The sequence below is a fragment of the Anopheles moucheti genome, chromosome 3 (assembly GCF_943734755.1).
Source record: "Anopheles moucheti chromosome 3, idAnoMoucSN_F20_07, whole genome shotgun sequence".
NCBI lineage: Eukaryota > Metazoa > Arthropoda > Insecta > Diptera > Culicidae > Anopheles > Anopheles moucheti.
In genome coordinates this window covers 27,285,790-27,305,673 of record NC_069141.1, presented here as the reverse complement: position 1 = coordinate 27,305,673, position 19,884 = coordinate 27,285,790, and the positions used below count along the sequence as shown (strand labels likewise).

The window sequence follows — 19,884 nt, the reverse complement described above, 5'->3', positions numbered from 1 at the left end:
AGAAACAAGTGCTAAATGCATCGATAGAAACTATTTACAGAAGATCTGTGAAAAAGATTTCATTTTCGAACCGAAAATGCTGTTCCTAGCTCACTGCTAAAACGTTCCCGTGTACCAGCAACACTGCAGAGCTGAACACAACACGCCTCTATCGCAGGTACACAGGTGAGAAAATGTTGCCAAATTTTGCGCATTGTTTACTGTACGTCCCTTGCACGCGAAAGTTTTCCAATTGTCGAGAGAAAAGAGGGAAACAACTTCTACCGTGCTTCCGCTTTTCCACCCAGGATGCTTCGTTCGTGGCATATCTTGCGTACTTCGTCTTGCAGGAATGCTACGCACACCATTCGTCCAAAACCATCAACCTTGCTTGAGGTTTTTGGTATGCGTCGCACGTTGCTTGCGCTAATCGTTGGGTGGGGGATGTTGGAAAGTAGTGAAAAATGTGCGTTGAAAACTCGATCATTCTGTACGGCGGACAGGACGTAGAGACAGATGCATATTTTCGTCAGCTCATGAGCAACTTTTGATTGGAACAGGTTGGTCATTCCACGGCAAAGTGACGATCGAAACGATCAGGAATAGTGCGAACGGCATCGTTAAGGCAAAACAATTAGCTAGTGAAGATTTACTTTGAGTTCATCAGGTAAAAATCGTTTAGTGACATGCCCACCAAATTCGGCTAGCAAAAGTGTTGCGTTGAGGAATTGGTCACGTACCCAAGGGCCCATAAATGAACGATAGAAAAGAATGCTGTCGGCTAGAAGAATATATATCAAGCAGTGGTAGTGCATTGCACCGTTGCTGGGCGACGCATATAGAAATTGTGATGAAACGTTTCATCGTTGCTTGGATATGTGAAAGCGGCCACGAAAGAAGTAGGCCAGCTTGCGCATGGTGGTTTCTCTCTACTGGCGGTAGGCATCGGATGCGATCGTTTGCCGTAGCTCGACCGGAAGAAAGGAAAGAAATAGAACTAAGGCACAGCCACTCCTAATTGGAATGTACCTGAAACTTCTCATTTATAGCCGATCGAAATGTAGTGAAAACCCAGCTAAAATGCTTTAAACCCAAAGCCCACATCTTTCAAGGTGGAACTTTGGATGGTCCACACAAAAAAAGAACAAGTTGAAATGAGACGTAAAAGAAGGAATGGAAAATGCGAAAATTCATGCTTGATTGCATTTGTTGTTAACCCAGTATATGAACCATAGGTTTTTCTTGCAGTTCACCCCGTTCCGTGTGCTTTGTATCGAACTTCTTCAGTGAACCAGTGAAGAGGCAAGGCAAACATGACATCCGTCCAAAGCCAGGAAGATCTTGAAGCACGCATCGCACGCATCAAGAAACGGAATGAGGAAATTGAGCAGAAGTACCGCGAGGCTGAAGAGGACCGGCTACGGGCAATGAAGGAAAATGCCATGGTGGAGATAAAGCCACCCAAGGACGACGATTGGCCACGGGAGCATAAGTATGATAAGATAGATTTTAACTACGAGCTTGACGAAAACACGCTCGCACAGCTGGAAGGTAAATATGACAACAGTCTCAATCCGATGTGTGTATCACTCACTTGTTCATGGTATCCTATTCACAGAGAGAAAGAAGGAGAAGAATGCCTTCATTCAAAAGATAGCAAAAGAGTATAAAGGATTTGCGGAAGGTGAAGGACCACCACCGGATCCGGCATACAGTTTTCTAGCCGATGTAGAGCGTGACGGTGAGAAGACGGGACAAGCGGGAGATGGTGGTAGTCCTAACGGCAATGCAGCCATAATTACACCGAATGGCAGAAGTCCACCCGCGAAGGGTGCTGATCACTTCGATCGTCGCAATCCTAACAATCGAAGCGGACATCGGCCAGGTGGTGTTCCGAGAGATGCATTAGGTTCACACTCTGGACAGAGTGGTAGAGGGAGAGGTGGTGGTAAACAGCAGCATGGTCACCATAGTGGCCATCATCAACATCATGGCGGTGGGACAAACGTTCAGCGTTCGTTTTCTACCAATGAGCACGATGGATGGCGATCTGCATCGGGGGAACAACAGCGACGGAGTGCTCGTGGTACAACACACGTAACACACGAAGGTGCCGTCCATTGGAGGCGCGGAGAACAGAACGATGGACAGGAGAGCCGCAGCAAGGACGATAGTGGTTTGCATACCTCAGCCAAGTTGGAACCGAATCTGACGGTTTCGATATCGCGTGATGGCGAGTTTAAGAGTGTGAAAGGTAAACTATCTCAATAGGATATTTTAAAAGTGCAAAAGTTAGCTTGATGATTTGAATTTGTCTATTTCTCCAGTTACATCTCCTCCAATCATCGGGAGTGGCCGAGTTGGGCCTCGTCAAGCTGCGAAACCCCAATTTCAATTTCACACCGGTCAAGGAGATCAACACCATTTGCCGCTTACTACCACCGCAGGCCGCAAAGAGTCCCATCCGATTGACCATTTAAATCGCAACACCGCCGGTCGTAAATCGGATCGTGGTGGAGAAAGTGCCAAAAAGTCCGGACAAACGAATGGAAAAGGCAATGGTTCACAGGCGAAGAGTAGCAGTGTGCAGGATCGTTTAAATCGCAACCGTACGACGGGTGTGGTTGCCGCAAGTGGTGATAAGAATGAAAACTTTATTTCAACCACCAAAACAAATCCGGCACAAGCCCCCGTGTCGGGCGCGGCTAAGGCAACGCTCAAAACCATCTCAAAAATCATTGAAAAGAATGCAGAAATTGATGAAAAGCTAGCGCGTGATCTGGCACGGGAAAACGAAAAGTTAGCCACAAAGGTGAAGGAATTACGTTTGCAGCAGGAGCAGTAAGGCAGTTTTTAGCGTTGAGGCTTGGGATTGCTGAAAGCTGTGGAACATAGTTTATCGTTCCTTGGACCAGTGGTATGGTGCCTCAACCGCACGAGGTCAAACATGCAATGTCATGTCTACCTACTCCCAGGCGTTCTAATACGAAAGCTGGCAATAGTTTGTTTTTAATTATTGGGGTGGTGATCGCACATTAACGTTTGTTTCAAATGCGTAATGGAAGTAGCGCTGCAAGGAGTCTTAAAGATTTCCGCTTCTTCAGTGTGCATGATCAAAATTTTACGATTTGTACAGTAATGTGCTGTATGAAAGAGATGAAATTTGACCTTTATTAATTTTCGGTTATTCTCACACATCTATGAAGATGTTTTTAGATTTCATATCAACAGTCCTGAAACGAGTCTCTTATGCTTAGAGGAAATGCGCCACAAGTTTGACGGAAGATTGTTAGAGCGCTTTCTTAAACTCGGAAATGATGCAATAACAGGAGCTACTGAAACAGGTTGAATCACAGCAACGTGTATAGTTATCAGTTTTATACGTAATTAGTAGACGAAAAGAAATTTACTTTGATTTTATAAATTAACACTTTTTAATCCAATTGCTTATCCTATACAGGGGGAGGTTTGTGTAAGGATGTTCTGTCATTTCCGTCCCAACGGAGATTGATAGCAAAACTGGCTGGTAGTGTCTACCCTTCCCATTTACATTGCAATATTTAATCACGCTGGTTCGTTTGAGTGAATTGTAAAACTACACTATAATGTGGGGACCTTCGCACGAAGGTATATTAATTGTTTTAGCGAAATGGATGCAGCAATTGAGCGGCAACCCAATAACGCTGTACGCATACAATAAGCATTTAAATTGTAAAATTGTTTCGCATTGCGTTTCAAGTGTACGCAAGTTTATTTATTGTTAACCGTAACACCCTATTTGGTAGCATTTTATTACCCAGATGTAATAACATAATTTTAAAGAACATTCATTTTCTGACTCCTTTTAATCCGTAACCAACAATCAATTTTATCGAAGGTATGCTAGAAATCTTAATTTATCGTGATTGTATAATAAAAAAAGAAAACAGGTTGCAAATATATGTGAACGCATCCACTGATAGAATCGCTTTCGTGGATTCAATATTGTTTTTGTCAGCGAAGATCTATTTCCGTTATTTTGCATCTAGTTGTCTTGATGCTAGTGAAGTTACTTATAGTTTAGATGTTCCCGAACAGCTTTAAACTATTTTGGAACGATCTTTAATAAAAATGAGGGTACTCATCGATAAAGGTAAGCTAAATGAACCACTGATACTACCACGTGCCGTATGGTTTTGTGGTAAAGTGCGCGCCAGAAATTTAAAAAATTAAACTAAAAAATGACAGTCGCATGGCCGACAAGTCGCCCGTAGTGCAGCGTTCGCGTACAGTGCAGGCAAACCAGTTGCCAACTATCTGACAGCTCGGAGTTTTTCACAACAAAAACAGAAAAGCAGTAGTGGCATTGTCCTGTAGCAAAACAAAGCGTATTGCGAGTTTTAAATCTGGCTGAAATTAGCTTACAAATTGACTGGGATTAAACCGTGTGTCGGATAATGTAATCCTAACGAAGCTCGACACGCGGGCCAAAGATCACAGTGGCAGACACTATAGTGCGTACTGCACCTCCGTTTGTTTGTGTGCGAAAGAAAACAATGAAGGGAAGTAGGAGCAGCAGCAGTAGCAGTAGCATCGGCAGAAGTGCATGATTTGCAATCGAGCGTGAATATAGATTCAATGCGTTAAAATACATTGGGCAGCGGCGACGAAACGTAATACGCATAAACATTCGCACACGAGCGCACACGGGCGTAACCAATAGATTTGTCGGTGTGGAACAGTGTAGCGGATCACTCCAGTCACGACACGTTCGAGTGATTTTTTTGTTTTTGAGTAGAGAAATCATCAGTGACCTATCTGGTGGCGGTGGAATTTTGTTTACAGTTCTGTATCTACCCTTAGAGAACACGAACAGAGCGAATTCATCATCTTCATCAAGAACGCCACATTCATATATCGAGCAGCAGCGTTAAGCTGGAAGTAAAATCCTTTGAGATCTGGAAAACATCCAATCTCCCCACCAGGGACTGGTGACGAATGCAGCATGACGGTGGTTTATCCACGCAAAATGTTGGCCCGATTCCATCCGTACCATGGTCAGAATATTATACTGTTTAACGAGAACACGGTCGCGTATCGGAAGGCCAGTTTCGGGAATGCGCTCACCTTCAGCGAGAAACCGTTGCAACCGGGTGAAATCTTTCTACTGGAGATCGAGAAAAATGAACGAGGCTGGAGTGGACACATGAGATTGGGTAAGTTTTATTTGTGAATATTAGTGTTTAGTGCCCGCGTAATGGGTGGTGGGACGTTGTATTGCTTACATGCTTGCTCTAAAGGTCTTAAGCGTGTAGCTATGAAAGGACAAAATTTGACCTGTTGTCCGATAAATCTTGTATAAACATTATAAAAATAGATTGTATCACAATGAGCAAATGTAGCAACCTTAAAGTTAATCCTCTTATATTGTAAGACACGTAATTGTAGATCTAACGTAAAATAGTCTGTAAGTAATTAGTTTATTACATCTAACACTGATAACATCAGTTATCTTAATTAATGATGTTCTAGAGAGCTGCCTAGCGTATAGTAATACCTTCTAGTTTACTCAGCTTTTTCTTTGTTTTGGAACGTTAAGGTCCGCTGTGGATCGAATTTTAATAATAATATCTTAGCTATATCTTTTAATATCTTAAATATCTAAAACTCATAATATCTTAGCTCGTAATAAAGACCTATTAGTAAGTCCAATAACATCACCAAAGTTCCATCCTCAGTGGTGTCGTCTTATGTTAGGACCGGTACCAAAATACCACTGGGACTTTTGCGAAGGTCCAGCTACGGATAATTTAACTATGAGCAACATATGGAAAATTAATAATTTTTTTGTGGTTTGCTTGTATGCTTCCAAATTTTGTATTCGATTATGCTGCAACAAAACTTCTGCAACATCGTCACTTGATAAAATTTTTTGCGACTCGACAAATAGCTGAGCTTATCCATATTATCTAGATGTATACCTCATTCCAATGTTTAATGATAAACATTTGTATACTGGTCGAACTTTAGATATGCGACTAATTGTTAATAAGTTTTAATTGGCCAATAAGCTACCATGCAACATTTTCTTTCTTCGTTTACATAGGTCTAACCCAGCTAGACATTAAGCCGGCTTCCGCATTACAGTACGCACTTCCGGATTTAGCTAATCTTGGCCACAGTTGGGTCTTCCCCATCACGCGTACGGTCGGCAATTCGATGCTCAAAAGCAACATCCTGGGAAATGGGATCAACGTGAAAACTTCTCGCGGTGTCTTTCCGCGTAGTCTGCTCAAACCAATCTCGCAAGATGGTGGCGCCAGTACGGATATTCTGCCCACGGATACAAACTCTCGTATCGGTGTGATCTTCGTACCAAGTGAACACGAAGCAGACAAAGCCGAAATGCACTTTATCATCAACGGTGAAGATCAAGGACCATGCACACATGACATCCCGTACACGAAGGGTGCACTGCACGTGGTGATCGATGTGTATGGTACGACGAAGCAGGTGAAGATCATCCAGCTATACGGTATCTCCACTCTACAGGGTGCTTGCCGGGATGCAATATTGGCACGGGTAAAAAAATCTGCCATTCCTGAGCTGCCGTTGCCGGAAAGTTTGAAAAACTATTTGCTACAGTGTGGGCTCTAAGTAAGGACTGCCATCTGAAATTCAGGTCTGGTGGTATGGATAGTTGACGATGTGGGAAACAGTTAATCCACCCCAGCAGTAGCTTCATTCCCAGTGAGAGCATCGAACGGCAAAATTGGAATCTCCCTAGCCGATTGCTCGCCACACTTTGTCAAGCTATGTTTTTAATTTATCACAGACCGGGTTATAAACCTCTGGACCAGTATCATGGTGAAGTATCGGATTGCATATATTTGTTTTGGCACTAAACGTACAGGGTGTTTTCCTTAACTATTGCCCTGATTTTAAACGGGAAATAGATACAGCATAAACGCGGGTTATTCGTAATGCAGGAAACTTTGTGTGTAGTTAAGTTGATTTAAAATTTGCTTTACATCTCTACTCTTCCATGGACTTCGTCAGAACTGCTGAATATAAATTACTCTAACAACGTAAAACTTATAAATAATCACAATCGCGCTAGTATTTTCACATTACTTTACAGAACTCGATTCCATGCAGTTCAGCTCCAAGTGTATTGGTGTATCTGAAATTCATCACTACAACATAATGTAAAGAAGTACTCTTCACATAATGATTTTTCTACTAGGTTGGAATAAAATGGTTACAAATGGGACAAATGGGGGCAGTAGCAGAACAGTTTTGTGAATAACGGTACAAACGGGGCAATAGGAACAATTCCTACTTAGTTCCGGGACGTACAGGGAAATGTTTATATTTAATCAAAGCCACAGAACTAAAACAGGCCGAGCGAAAGCGAATAAATGGGGTGTCACCCGGTTGCATAATTGTCCTCGTTTGTGATTATGTGTATTGAAAAGCTTGTTTTTTGAAAAGCTAGAGTACGAAAGTGATTGATGAGAGAACATTAATAAATGTAGAATGTCCTACAGACACATATTGGTGAAAATCATTCATCCTGTTTTGATCTAGTTTACTTTATTTCTGATTATGTAGTTTTTCCTGTTTCAAAGGGTTTTGTGAGAGAAATTGTTTTTGTTTTATTTGATAATCAACTTTCGATTAAACTTAAGGAACTCCATTTTAATTGTCAGCGAATCCAAGTTTATTCCCTATTTTCTTTCATCTGTTGAATTGCGCAAACGGCCAATTTGCACGTTGTACTAAAATTCAAATATTCCCACAATTTGTTTACAGTATTTAGTACTGTCATTTAGGTGACTTGTGGAACTGTCAGTTGTGTAGCGATGTATCAGCTCATGGCAGTAATTTCCCAACGCTTGCGGAAGCATCATCTGCCGGTTTGAGCGGACGGCTCTTGAAAACTATTAAAATTTATTCCCTAAAGCTTATTGTAGTGGGTAGCCCGCAGATTACAAATGCTTTCTGTGTGCCGGTTGTGTGCCCGCTGGGCTGAATGTGTGTTAGAAATAGATAATCTTCTGCTCAACAATTTGCAACAGGCAAAAGAGGCGATCAAGCGAATGTTTCACTTGGATGTAAGCAATTTTAATGGCATTTGTTTTCACCCGCTGATTCGATAATTCACGTTATTTTTGTAGTTGTCATGCCCACCTTCGTATCCGAACCAGGTGTGCCTGGAATGCGTTCAATATCTGGAACATAGTTATGTTTTCCACCAGCAGCTACTGAACGCGGAGAAGGTATTCCAGGCGCTGCAGGAACGGGGTGAATTGATCCAGCGACTGTCGGAAATGAAAAATGCTGGTGATGCATTACAGTTCGAGGAGATGGTAGAAGAAGAATCGGGATCTGAAGCGCCACAAACTGATGTCGATGAATCAGTTGGTAACGATAGAGAGATGGATCTTACAAGGGATGAAGAAAATAGCGCGTCGGCAAAACTATCGGAACGTGTGATCGAAATAAAGATTGAAGCGATCGAGGAGCTGGAAATTATTAGCTGTCCACTAGCAACTGACGGAAACGTTAAGGAACAATCATCTCAGGCAAATATCGCTGATGATGAGGAGAATGAAAATTATTCACCAGATATGGAGCTACACCGAACACAAAGAACGACAAATACAGTGAATGAGTTACGCCGAGAACCGATGACGGTGAAAGTACCACCGGAACAAAAAACGCATCATACCGCCAGGCGAAACAAGTGTTACGTCTGTTATAAAACTTATGGGACAGAGGCTGAATTGATGTCCCATCTGATAAAGCACAACGACTTGTTGCCTTATCGTTGTCAACAGTGCAGTACACCGAACTGTGCCTTTGAGTTTCGTACGAACCAAGCACTGAACAAGCATCTCGAGACCCATTGGTACCCTTATGAGTGTGCCGCGTGTCAATTGCGCTTCAGCAAAAAGGAACGAATCGAAGACCATTTGCGTACAGTGCATGGGTCCGATAGCTGGCACACTTGCAAGCGGTGTGGATTAAAAATTCAAGAATTGCGTAAATATCAACTTCACGTCACTGCTCATCGGAATATGGAGTCGACACAGTACCACACAGTAAATAATCTGCACGAACGTCAAAAACGGTTGCAGCACGCACTTTTAGGACGATTGTTCCAGTGTTCCTATTGTACGCGAAAATTTAAACACAGTAGCAGCTACGAGCTGCACAAGAAGCACCATCTGCAAACGAAACCACTGTATCAATGTACCGAGACAAGGTGTCGTGAGCGATTTACCAGCTTCCGCGAATGGCGACGACACATGAAAGTACACTTTCCGAACGAATCGGTATATTTGAAGCGGGCCCATACGCTACCAGAATCGCATCGCGATACCAGCAGCTATCCAAAGGCATGCCCGGAACAGGACTGTTATTACGTAGCACCAGCACTGCCGCCAATGTTTGCCCACTTTAGCGTTCATTCCGTCCGTTCGTCCACACACTGAAGTCTTTCATGATAATGTGCGGTGAGTGTTAATAACAGTATTATAAATGGCTAATAGTCTTTCGGCGCGAATAGCGCAAACAAATCTGTACACGCACCTGGTATTCCAGGTTAACCTCTCAATCATTAGTATTTCTGGCGTACGCTGACGTACACTATCGCTGGCAGTGTAGCTCAACCGTAATGATGGATTATTCTCCCGTCGAATCCGACTAAAAGTGATTTACCTACTAGATTTACACGTTCAGCACCGCATCATCCAAATTTGGGTGATACCAACAGTTACCGCCTGGCCGTAATACCCAGAAATGGGTGATGTGCTATACAAAAAGCCAAATAAGATTTGAAATGCAATAGTCCCTCGGTAACTATTACAATTTTTAACACGGCGCTGAACGTGTTAAGAACTGTTTATTGGCTTTTAAAGACTTAATCCTGTGAATATACTATATCAAGAAATAATTTATAAGCTTTTGTGTCTTACTCTAGCAATCTTTTAAGGGATTGTCTTTAAAAATCTATATTATTGGTCCTGTATATACAGGAATGGTCGAACCCCCGACTGTTGAAATCGAATTTCTATTTGTCTTTCAATTTTGCCTAATTTAATATGGATGCCATTTCATAAAAATAATCGACAAACGAGGAATATAATTCTAAGATACTAAGATGAACTTATGATCTTCTCAAGAATATATGCATACTCCTCACTATAGTTTAGTTCGCTCAGAAAACAACAAAACAATAAAAACAGAGTAAATTAAAATTGTGCAACATTTATTTTACCTTAATTACCGCACTCAAACAGGGATTTTGGTGTACAGCTTCAAAATCCTGAGGTAAAGGTCTATAATGGCAGTCGGAATTTGTTGAAATGCTGTACGTTGGTCTTTAGTCCATAAAACAAACGTTTAGGATTGCATCGTCCCAAACCCAAACGATACTAACAGTGCATGAAATCATCAATCTCATTCTCATTCAGTGGTCCCCCCAGACCCACATCTTGCAACAATATTCCCTGTCCGTTCTCCGTTTTTTCCAGATGCTGTTTCCGGATATGTACCTTCAGATAGTCCTTTCGCGGATATCTTCTCAAACAGTACTCACACTGAAACGGTTTTCCTTCGTCGCCGGGGTTGTGTGTGAGCATGTGTCTTTTTAGATCGGACGATTGAACGTATCGTTTCCGGCAGACGGTACATTCGAATGCTTTCTCGCGCGTATGGACGCGGGTATGAATTTTCAAACACTGCAACCGTTTAAAAGTGGCCGGACATGCTTTACATGCGTATTTACGCTCCTGCGAGTGGCTTATGAGGTGCGTCTTGAGTAAATCCTTCGTCCGGAAACCTTTTCCACACTCGACGCACACCTGATCTTTGGCATTGCTTGTGTGCAACTTGAGATGGTTCTTCAGGTATAGCTTGTTCTTAAATCGCCGTGCACACACACTACACTCGAAGGGCATTTCGTTCGAGTGCGTCGTCTTGTGGTTGGAAAGGTCGTGTGCTCGCCCAAACGTACGGCCACAGATTGTGCACGGGTAACACTTTGGCCGGTATACCTTTTGCTGGTGTTGCAGTAAAAAAAATACCGAGGCAAAGCGCTTCCGGCAGATGTTACATTCGAATGGTTTACCATCGTCCGTCCCGGAACCGGCCGAACCATCGCCGGTGGGTTTGTGAACGCGCTCGGAATGTTCTCGCAAGGCAGCAGCATCTTTGAACTCTTCCTTGCAACCACCGCAGCATCGTCGAAGCTTTTCCACAGCCTGATGCTGGCTGTGTGCACGCTCCACATGAAGTTTCAGGAAAAGTTGCTTCATAAACATTGCACCACACAGTTGGCATTGATACTGTCGGATCAGTCGTTTGTGCGTTGCTAGCGATTTTCGTGTCGGGTAGCGCCGATAGCACGTGTCACATTCGAATGGTTTTTTAGCATCGAACGTTCGTTCGGGTCGATGCACATCCTGAGAGTGTACTAACAGATCTAGCTCCTGTTCGAAATCCATCCGGCAGCCGCAGCATTTGTACGTTTCCGTATTCTTGTGACATTTGCTGTGAATGTCCAGGTTTTCTTGGGTCATGAATCGCTTGCCACACTGCGGACAGGTATACTTCCGGTTAACGGATCGTTGATGCTCCTTGAGAAGCTGCTGGCTACTGAAGCGTTTAAAGCACAGCAAACAACGCAACGGCTTTTCGTCATTGATGGTACTCCTGGACGGGGATGTTTCAACCGGCAGATGAACGGTTTGACAGTGTTCTCGTAAACTTTGTTCGCTATCAAACAGTTTTCGACAACCGCAACACTTTTGCTGCCACTCAGGAGCAATGACCGAAGCGTCCTCTTCGTTAGTTTCGCTAGACTCGTGAACCGCATTGTTCTTGGTCATAGCCAGACCATCGTACTTCAGAATCAGAGCTACGTCCTCATTCGCAAAAATTGGCTTCATTTGTTCCGTATGGTGTTCAGCGGTAGCTTCTTGCTTTTGTTGATACTCCTCCTGAGAAGGTTGTATGGGCAGCAACTGCTGGATTGCAGTTTCAGCAAACGCTTCCGCATCATCTGTTTTCTTATCGCTGGACGGTGCGAAATCACAGTTTGCATTCGCGTTCTCCAGCAGCATACCCTCTTCGGCTAGCATAATGTCGTCGTAACCGTTGGCAAGCAGGAATTCATAGCCCGACGGGTCCATATCTTCTGCACGCAGTCCCGAAACTGCCGACGAATCCGTTTCCTTCTCTTCCCGATGCAGGTTCAACTCGTGCTTGAAGATCGACCGAAGCGTAATGTCCGAGTCGCGACATTTCTGTATAATGTGGTACGCAATGATCATGTACTCAGCACAGTTGCGGCACACATTCCGTGGCAGTGCATCGTTCTTGCGTATTTCGACCCGTGCACACTCTTTGATAACCTCGCTCAGCAGCACATCCTCGAACTCGTCATACACGCACACGAAATCATCCTCGCAGCTTTCCATACAAATGCGGCACACCTTGTAGCAGTCTGGCTCGATCAATATATCCATCGCTGATTACCGAGCGGGAATTGTTCTGGGCACCGAAACCCACGTTTTTGGGTGATTTGAAATCACATGCGGACTGAGTCAGACACACTGTCCTTTCGTGTTTAAGTCTTCCGATAACGGGGGAGTGTTTTTACTGCACTGTGCAGCAATTCATTGGAAGCACAGCTTGGACAGCTAGAAGCAGATAAGAAAGCGTAGAGGATTACGGGAGTATCAATTGGCTTTTACCAGACCGAAAGTGAACTGCGAGCAACGAGTGGTGTGCCCGTTCTGTTTATTTACGTGCCCTGTTGTGCTTTTGACAACTGCACACAAACGCAACACAGCTCGAAATCAAGCCCTGCTCGAGTCACGCAAAAGTGAGACAAATCTGCTCGAGGTGTTCGGTGAATGGTGAGAAGCGCGTTAGCTCACCCGTCATTCACCGTACAGCTGTCAAACGAAACGCGTCGTTTCGGTACTTTGCCTGCTTGCCTTTGTTTGCTGCATATCGCTATAAGTATTTTGCATTTATTCTATCGTGTAAGTAAAGTATCGATTCGGGGTTTAATTATATCATTGGAACAGCGTGTTCAATTCCACGTTTCTCATCATTGCAGGGCGATAAAGTGCAGCACAGGTGCGGTTAGTTTTTTTTCCAGATACTGATCCCTAACCTGAAAAAGTTGAGCTTTCAATCCCGTTTTGTTGAGACATCGAAAGCAGCAGCGCACACAACAATGGCAACTGTGATACGGCTCAAGAGACGAGTGGACGAAGATCCGTTGAATGCTTTTGTGCTGAACTGTAAAAGGCAGCGCGTCGAGGGTGAGGTGACGGGTGACGAAGACGACAATGCAAACGAGGCGGCTGCGGCGGGTACTTCGACCATACTAAAGTTTGCTGGCACATTTTCTAAGGTAAGCAATCGGAGAGCTTATGGCACAAACCATAAGCGCAGGTCTGTCTGCAAATTTGCAATCGTTGTCTGTTTTTTGTTTACTTCCACCCATAGGCTGAAGGTATCGCTTCGCATATACAAAACATTCACAAAGATCAAGCGAAGGATGCGCTGTCGCGGGTGCACCGACCCAACATAACCTCGCGGAACCGGCTGGCAACGAAACAGAGCGCACAAAACAGCCGATTCAAAATAGTCAACTGCACACGCTCGATCGCAACTGTGGAGAGTAGTGACACGAGTGATAATCCGTTCACCACAACGATCGTAGACGTGGAACGGGAACCCGGGGTAGCCCGGCTGGAGAACGTTACACCGGACATGCCTGCACTGGCTAGTGTTACGCCGGATATTGTAAATTCCGTGACAAATGGTGGGGCATCAAATCTACAGCAGCATCAGTCGGAACAGCAGCCATACTTTTACGAAAATGGAGTACACTACGTCTACGATCTGTATGTAGCGGACGCGAGCCAGAATGTTACGCACATTCCCTACTACATCGACAATCTGGACGATCTCAGGTTGGTGCTGATAGAAGACGCGTACTTTGCATTCTACTCGTTCATTTGAATGTTCCGGAACAGCGAACTATACATAGACATATAGTAGTAGAAGGCCCGTGGCCGACTCGGCTCGGCATGCTTGGGATTTGGGGTGTCCTTGTAGCGCGCGCAGGCTAACATACTTTGTCCTTTCACTCCCAGTCTACATCAATACGATACCTAGTTGTGTAAGCATTAGAACAAACCCGGTACACTTACTCTCTGATAAAAATATACTCTGAATGGAAACACGCCCCACGAGGCGCCGGTCCGTGGCCCGCATTAAGGCGCGGGCGGTGCACTGTTCGGTGTGCTGTTCTTTACTAAGTAAAATTATCCTGTGTGCTCTGATTTCTTCCTGAGTTATTGTTTTCTTTCTTCGAGGATAATGTTTAGTAGGGGTCTCGGTACTACCATTAAATGTTTCGGAATTTGTTCGTTAATGGGTTTTTTTCTTTCTCTCTTTTCTCGTGCGCCATCGCAGCGTCATGGTGTGTGATGATCCACTGTACTCATCCCACCGTGGTCTCGATTCGGACGATTCGAGCGATTCAGATTCGGACGATTCTAACGCTGAGGGTAACTGGCGCCACGATTACCCGGATGAAGAGGATCGCCCGGACGGGGATAGTGTGGACGAGGAGGACATGTTGCGAGCGGTGGAGGATCTTGATTTGGGTATGAGAACTGTTGCAATATTCAGCACCGGAATTACTTACTGTGTATCATTTCTTCTACTGCAGACGGCGAACGAGAACTATCCTCGGACGAAGATTATGTGCGGTACGACAACGGGGAGGAGGACGGGGAGGATGGGTTCGCTTACAAGCGAAATGATGGTGTGCTATACACGGACGAGGAGGAAGACTCCGACAGTGATATGGAGGGCGTTAATCGGGACGACGTACGGCGCTACGGTACAGCGTACGCCCGCTACAAAGCACGCATCCTGCGGGAAGAGAAGCGTGGACACGCCGAAAGCAGTAGTTCAAGCTCGGAGGAAAACTTTGATTTGTATGATTGATTGTTCCAATTAGCGGTAAAGGTGTGTAAAAACTCATCGTAAAGGTTAGAAGGAGTAACTCAGGGATATATGTCTAATAGTTTGTGTATGCTGTGTGTCGGGGAAGGAGGGATCATTCTGTCTATCATCTTGCAAGAGCACTCACGTATTGTTCGATCGGTCTAGAGTTCAGTTCTCTTAAGCCCCCCAGGGGTGTGTGAGTTTTGATGCGGGCTTTATAAAGTGTGTATGATCGGTTTAAAAAAAGATTGATTCTGCGTTAACTACTTTAACAGAAATGCGTGAGAAAAGAGAGACCTTTCGGCGGTCTCTCGCAATAAATTCTCTTCTTCTCTCAACCAAAGAAGCACGCGCAGCAAAATCATCATGCTTGTATAACATACATACTACTTCTACCCAAACCCCCCCCCACACTCATTTCACACCCTTAATCATCGCATCATCATCATTTCTATCGCTCTCCCACATGCACCAGTGGGAGATTATGATAGACGATCCTTGTCAATTTCCTTTCCTAAGCGGGGGGTGCCGGGGAGTTCTCACTCTCTCAACCCCAGCAAAATGCATTGGAAAGAACAAATTTTCACGACAAGGTAAATAGTGGTTTTTCCATCCAAATTCCATTCGCATTCAAGAAAATCCCTTCCCTTGAAGTTGCGATTCCAAGTGGTGGAACAAGTGTCTCAATGCTTTTTGTAGAGAAAATCCAATTAGCTGTGAGCTACCGCGGCGGCACTCACGTGGTTCGGTGCGCTCAAACAAGCGATCTAAAAATAGATACCGAAGCCCTCTTTATGCATGCTTCTTAATGGTATACGAACCACTCACTGCTGATGAGCCTTGATAGCTCTGTGCACTGCGTAAATGTTCCACAACTCTCACGGACGACAGAAGAGAGAAATATTGCGAGTTCAAAACTCGTCTGGACCTCGTCGAGCGCGTTTTGTGTGTTTTTCCCCCTTGCTTCCCATTTGTTCAATTTTAATCAATTCCATGATTTTAGTTGGTCAACAGCAAGGCAAAGTAAAGTTAGGTCAGATTTCCACCCGAGCAAGATGCGAATGTATGTATATATGTAATGTATATGCTACTGTATCATCTGCCTCGTACTATATAAACAGACAAATCATAAATTGACCACATTTTTTACGCACACTACAGTCAAATAACATATTAACTATAGCATATCATTTCCAAAAGAATTCATTATATATTTAAAATGAGGAAACGAATTTCGAATGATGTGAGAGTTAAAATAGCTTTTGGTGTCGAATTGTAGTACTTATTTTGGAGACGAATGATGTTTCTGTACGAAAACAAACAGGCAACCCATAGAATCACGTTAATATATATATTCCATCCAGGACGGAATTATAGTTGGGGCCTCTAATTTTAAAAACGATGAAGGAGGGGAGGGGGGTGGGAAGGGCATTGAGGCCCTTGAAATGATCTGCAACCACATTTGTCCAATTTTCCTATGATAGTCCCGGTGCAAGAGTCGGTTCCTGTCGCGCAAATGAAACCAACAAAACAAGTGAAACCAAACTGAAAATACTAACAGCAATGCAAATTAATTATTGTCTTTCGACTCTTAAATTCGCGATTTTCGTTTCGCAACAAGTACCATCCGAAAGTATTTTTATTGATAAAACAAAACGTAAGTATAATGGGGGTGTATTATTTGATAAACGTGGTTATTTTTGAACATTCTGTTTTAAGAACTTTATCCGCAACATGTCGATCGTTCCACGCACATTATTTTCGTTTCTTGCGCATGCGTTTAAATCTCCACCAGTCGATGAAAAAAATGCGTAAAAGCTTGCCGTCGGCCGGTACGAAATTCCATACAAAACCAGCCGTTTTCAGATTTTCGACACCAAGAGAGCATCCAAAACAGGAGGTAACATTTATTCCCCTCCAGCGTGCATATAGCTGAATCGCTCTCGCGTGTTACATTGCGCGTGATAGAAGAGGTTCTCACACGTTGGCTATTATTACAGGGTTTTTGGAGACTATATCGACATGTTCAGCGTGATGTTGTTTGGCTCGTTTTGGTATCTCATATAATTGTCCTTTATATCTCATATAATATAATATAATATAATCTTTGGCAAGTTATCGTTGCCAGCAACAACATTTGACGGTCATTCGATAGCTCTTCCGAACTTGTCAACGCATGTAGCCTTTCCCGAACAAAGCAACACCGAGCTGGACTTGTCAATACATACGACGCCAACCCTGCAACGCACACCATCGCTCTCTTCAAGATGAAGAATCCCCTCCCTCATTCGCATACCTGGCTTATCACGTGGGAGTCTTATCACGCAGTGCTCGCATTTAGCATCGGCATCCGATCTCGCTCTCACCATTCCTGGAGAGCGAGCGATACGATCGCCGTGTGTGGCTATGTGTAGCGTGTGTGATCTGTATCCACATTTTACTCAGGCGAGGGGAACTACTTGCTCTTCGGTATTATCGCCTTGTGTGGGTTTGTGTTGCGTGTGTATGCACAACTGAGATAATCAGCTGCGTACCGTCGGCTGATACGAAATTCCATACAAAACGGGCTGTTTTCAGTTTTCCTACACTAAGAGAGCATCCAAAACAGGAGCTGACATCAATTCCCCTCCAGTATGCATATTGCTGAACCGCTCTCGCGTGTTAACAATGCCAGTGATAGAAGAGTTTCTCATACGTTGGCTATTATTACAGGGTTTTTGGGGACTATATTGACATGTACAGCGTGATGTTGTTTGGCTCGTTTGGTATCTCCTATAATCGTCTAAAAAAGCCAGAAATGGTAGACTTCAATATCCTGAAGATGTCGTGCCGATAAAAAAGAAGGAAATTGAGTACACTGCATACTTCTCTTGCGTAGCCGTGTAACCGGGCCCATATAGCTAGTCAAATAGAAACAAATGTTTTATATAACCAAGGATATATAAAATCCAAGGAAATTTTCGATCAAATTGTTTCCTTGTTAATTAGATTTTGTGCTATAAATTAACTCTGCTGCCTACCGTTGGATCTGGCGGAGTAGGCAGTCGCCTAGGGCCTCGCCGTGTTAGGGGCCCCAAACAATTTGTGCCGATTGTGCGATTTTTGGAAATTTAGCAGCGGAGTTAATTTATAGCACATAATCAAATTAAAAAGGTAACAATGTGATCGAAAATATCCTTGGATTGCATATATCCTTGGTTATATAAAACATTTGTTTCTATTCGACTAGCTATATCGGCCCGGTTACACGGCTACGCAAGAGACATCCTCAGGATATTGAAGTCTACCATTTCTGGCTTTTTTAGACGATTATATGAGATACCAAAACGAGCCAAACTACGTAACGCTGTACATGTCAATATAGTCCCCAAAAACCCTGTAATAATAGCCAACGTATGAGAAACTCTTCTATCACTGGCATTGTTAACACGCGAGAGCGGTTCAGCAATATGCATACTGGAGGGGAATTGATGTCAGCTCCTGTTTTGGATGCTCTCTTGGTGTAGGAAATCTGAAAACAGCCCGTTTTGTATGGAATTTCGTACCGGCCGACGGTACGCAGCTTATTTCAGCTTTATTTCAGTTGTGCATACACACGTTACACAAAACCACACAAGGCGATAATACCGAAGAGCAAGTAGTTCCCCTCGCCTGAGTAAACTGTGGATACAGATCACACACGCTACACATAGCCACACACGGCGATCGTATCGCTCGAATGATGAGAGCGAGATCGGCTGCCGATGCTAAATGCGAGCACCGCGAGATAAGCCTCCCACGTGATAAGCCAGGTATGCGAATGATGGAGGGGATTCTTCATCTTGAAGAGAGCGATGGTGTGCGTTGCAGGGTTGGCGTCGTATGTATTGACAAGTCCAGCTCGGTGTTGCTTTGTTTGGGAAAGGCTATATGCGTTGACAAGTTCGGTAGAACTATCGAATGACCGTCAAATGTTGTTGCTGGCAACGATAACTTGCCAATGATTATATTATATTATATTATATGAGATATAAAGGACAATTATATGAGATACCAAAACGAGCCAAACAACATCACGCTGAACATGCCAATAAAGTCCGCAAAAACCCTGTAATAATAGCCAACGTATGAGAAACTCTTCTATCACTGGCATTGTTAACACGCGAGAGCGGTTCAGCAATATGCATACTGGAGGGGAATTGATGTCAGCTCCTGTTTTGGATGCTCTCTTGGTGTAGGAAATCTGAAAACAGCCCGTTTTGTATGGAATTTCGTACCGGCCGACGGTACGCAGCTTATTTCAGCTTTATTTCAGTTGTGCATACACACGTTACACAAAACCACACAAGGCGATAATACCGAAGAGCAAGTAGTTCCCCTCGCCTGAGTAAACTGTGGATACAGATCACACACGCTACACATAGCCACACACGGCGATCGTATCGCTCGAATGATGAGAGCGAGATCGGCTGCCGATGCTAAATGCGAGCACCGCGAGATAAGCCTCCCACGTGATAAGCCAGGTATGCGAATGATGGAGGGGATTCTTCATCTTGAAGAGAGCGATGGTGTGCGTTGCAGGGTTGGCGTCGTATGTATTGACAAGTCCAGCTCGGTGTTGCTTTGTTTGGGAAAGGCTATATGCGTTGACAAGTTCGGTAGAACTATCGAATGACCGTCAAATGTTGTTGCTGGCAACGATAACTTGCCAATGATTATATTATATTATATTATATGAGATATAAAGGACAATTATATGAGATACCAAAACGAGCCAAACAACATCACGCTGAACATGCCAATAAAGTCCGCAAAAACCCTGTAATAATAGCCAACGTATGAGAAACTCTTCTATCACTGGCATTGTTAACACGCGAGAGCGGTTCAGCAATATGCATACTG

At 43.8% G+C, this 19,884-nt stretch overlaps 5 protein-coding genes across 5 annotated transcripts; 4 read left to right on the top strand and 1 right to left on the bottom strand.

The window, feature by feature from the left end:
* The first annotated feature begins 70 nt into the window (after positions 1-70).
* On the top strand, positions 71-3,926 carry LOC128305861 (hornerin-like). Its single transcript, XM_053043481.1, has 4 exons — positions 71-165; positions 1,215-1,530; positions 1,598-2,233; positions 2,307-3,926. Exons 2-4 carry the CDS (start codon positions 1,293-1,295, stop codon positions 2,822-2,824), a joined length of 1,392 nt encoding a protein of 463 aa, XP_052899441.1. The 5' UTR covers positions 71-165; positions 1,215-1,292; the 3' UTR covers positions 2,825-3,926.
* Positions 3,927-4,319: 393 nt separating this feature from the next.
* Positions 4,320-7,532, top strand: LOC128305862 (neuralized-like protein 2). Its single transcript, XM_053043482.1, has 2 exons — positions 4,320-5,174; positions 6,065-7,532. Exons 1-2 carry the CDS (start codon positions 4,964-4,966, stop codon positions 6,613-6,615), a joined length of 762 nt encoding a protein of 253 aa, XP_052899442.1. The 5' UTR covers positions 4,320-4,963; the 3' UTR covers positions 6,616-7,532.
* A 407-nt stretch (positions 7,533-7,939) lies between these two features.
* LOC128305860 (zinc finger protein 700-like) lies at positions 7,940-9,908 on the top strand. The gene is made up of 2 exons (XM_053043480.1): positions 7,940-8,075; positions 8,139-9,908. The coding sequence occupies exons 1-2, from the start codon at positions 7,956-7,958 to the stop codon at positions 9,456-9,458; spliced, it is 1,440 nt and encodes a 479-aa protein (XP_052899440.1). The 5' UTR covers positions 7,940-7,955; the 3' UTR covers positions 9,459-9,908.
* A 315-nt stretch (positions 9,909-10,223) lies between these two features.
* On the bottom strand, positions 10,224-12,748 carry LOC128305859 (zinc finger protein ZFP2-like). Its single transcript, XM_053043478.1, has one exon. The coding sequence runs from the start codon at positions 12,492-12,494 to the stop codon at positions 10,401-10,403; it is 2,094 nt and encodes a 697-aa protein (XP_052899438.1). The 5' UTR covers positions 12,495-12,748; the 3' UTR covers positions 10,224-10,400.
* Positions 12,749-12,920: 172 nt separating this feature from the next.
* Positions 12,921-15,417, top strand: LOC128302035 (probable RNA polymerase II nuclear localization protein SLC7A6OS). Its single transcript, XM_053038750.1, has 5 exons — positions 12,921-13,016; positions 13,094-13,393; positions 13,489-13,958; positions 14,464-14,657; positions 14,723-15,417. Exons 2-5 carry the CDS (start codon positions 13,214-13,216, stop codon positions 15,001-15,003), a joined length of 1,125 nt encoding a protein of 374 aa, XP_052894710.1. The 5' UTR covers positions 12,921-13,016; positions 13,094-13,213; the 3' UTR covers positions 15,004-15,417.
* Positions 15,418-19,884: the final 4,467 nt, after the last annotated feature.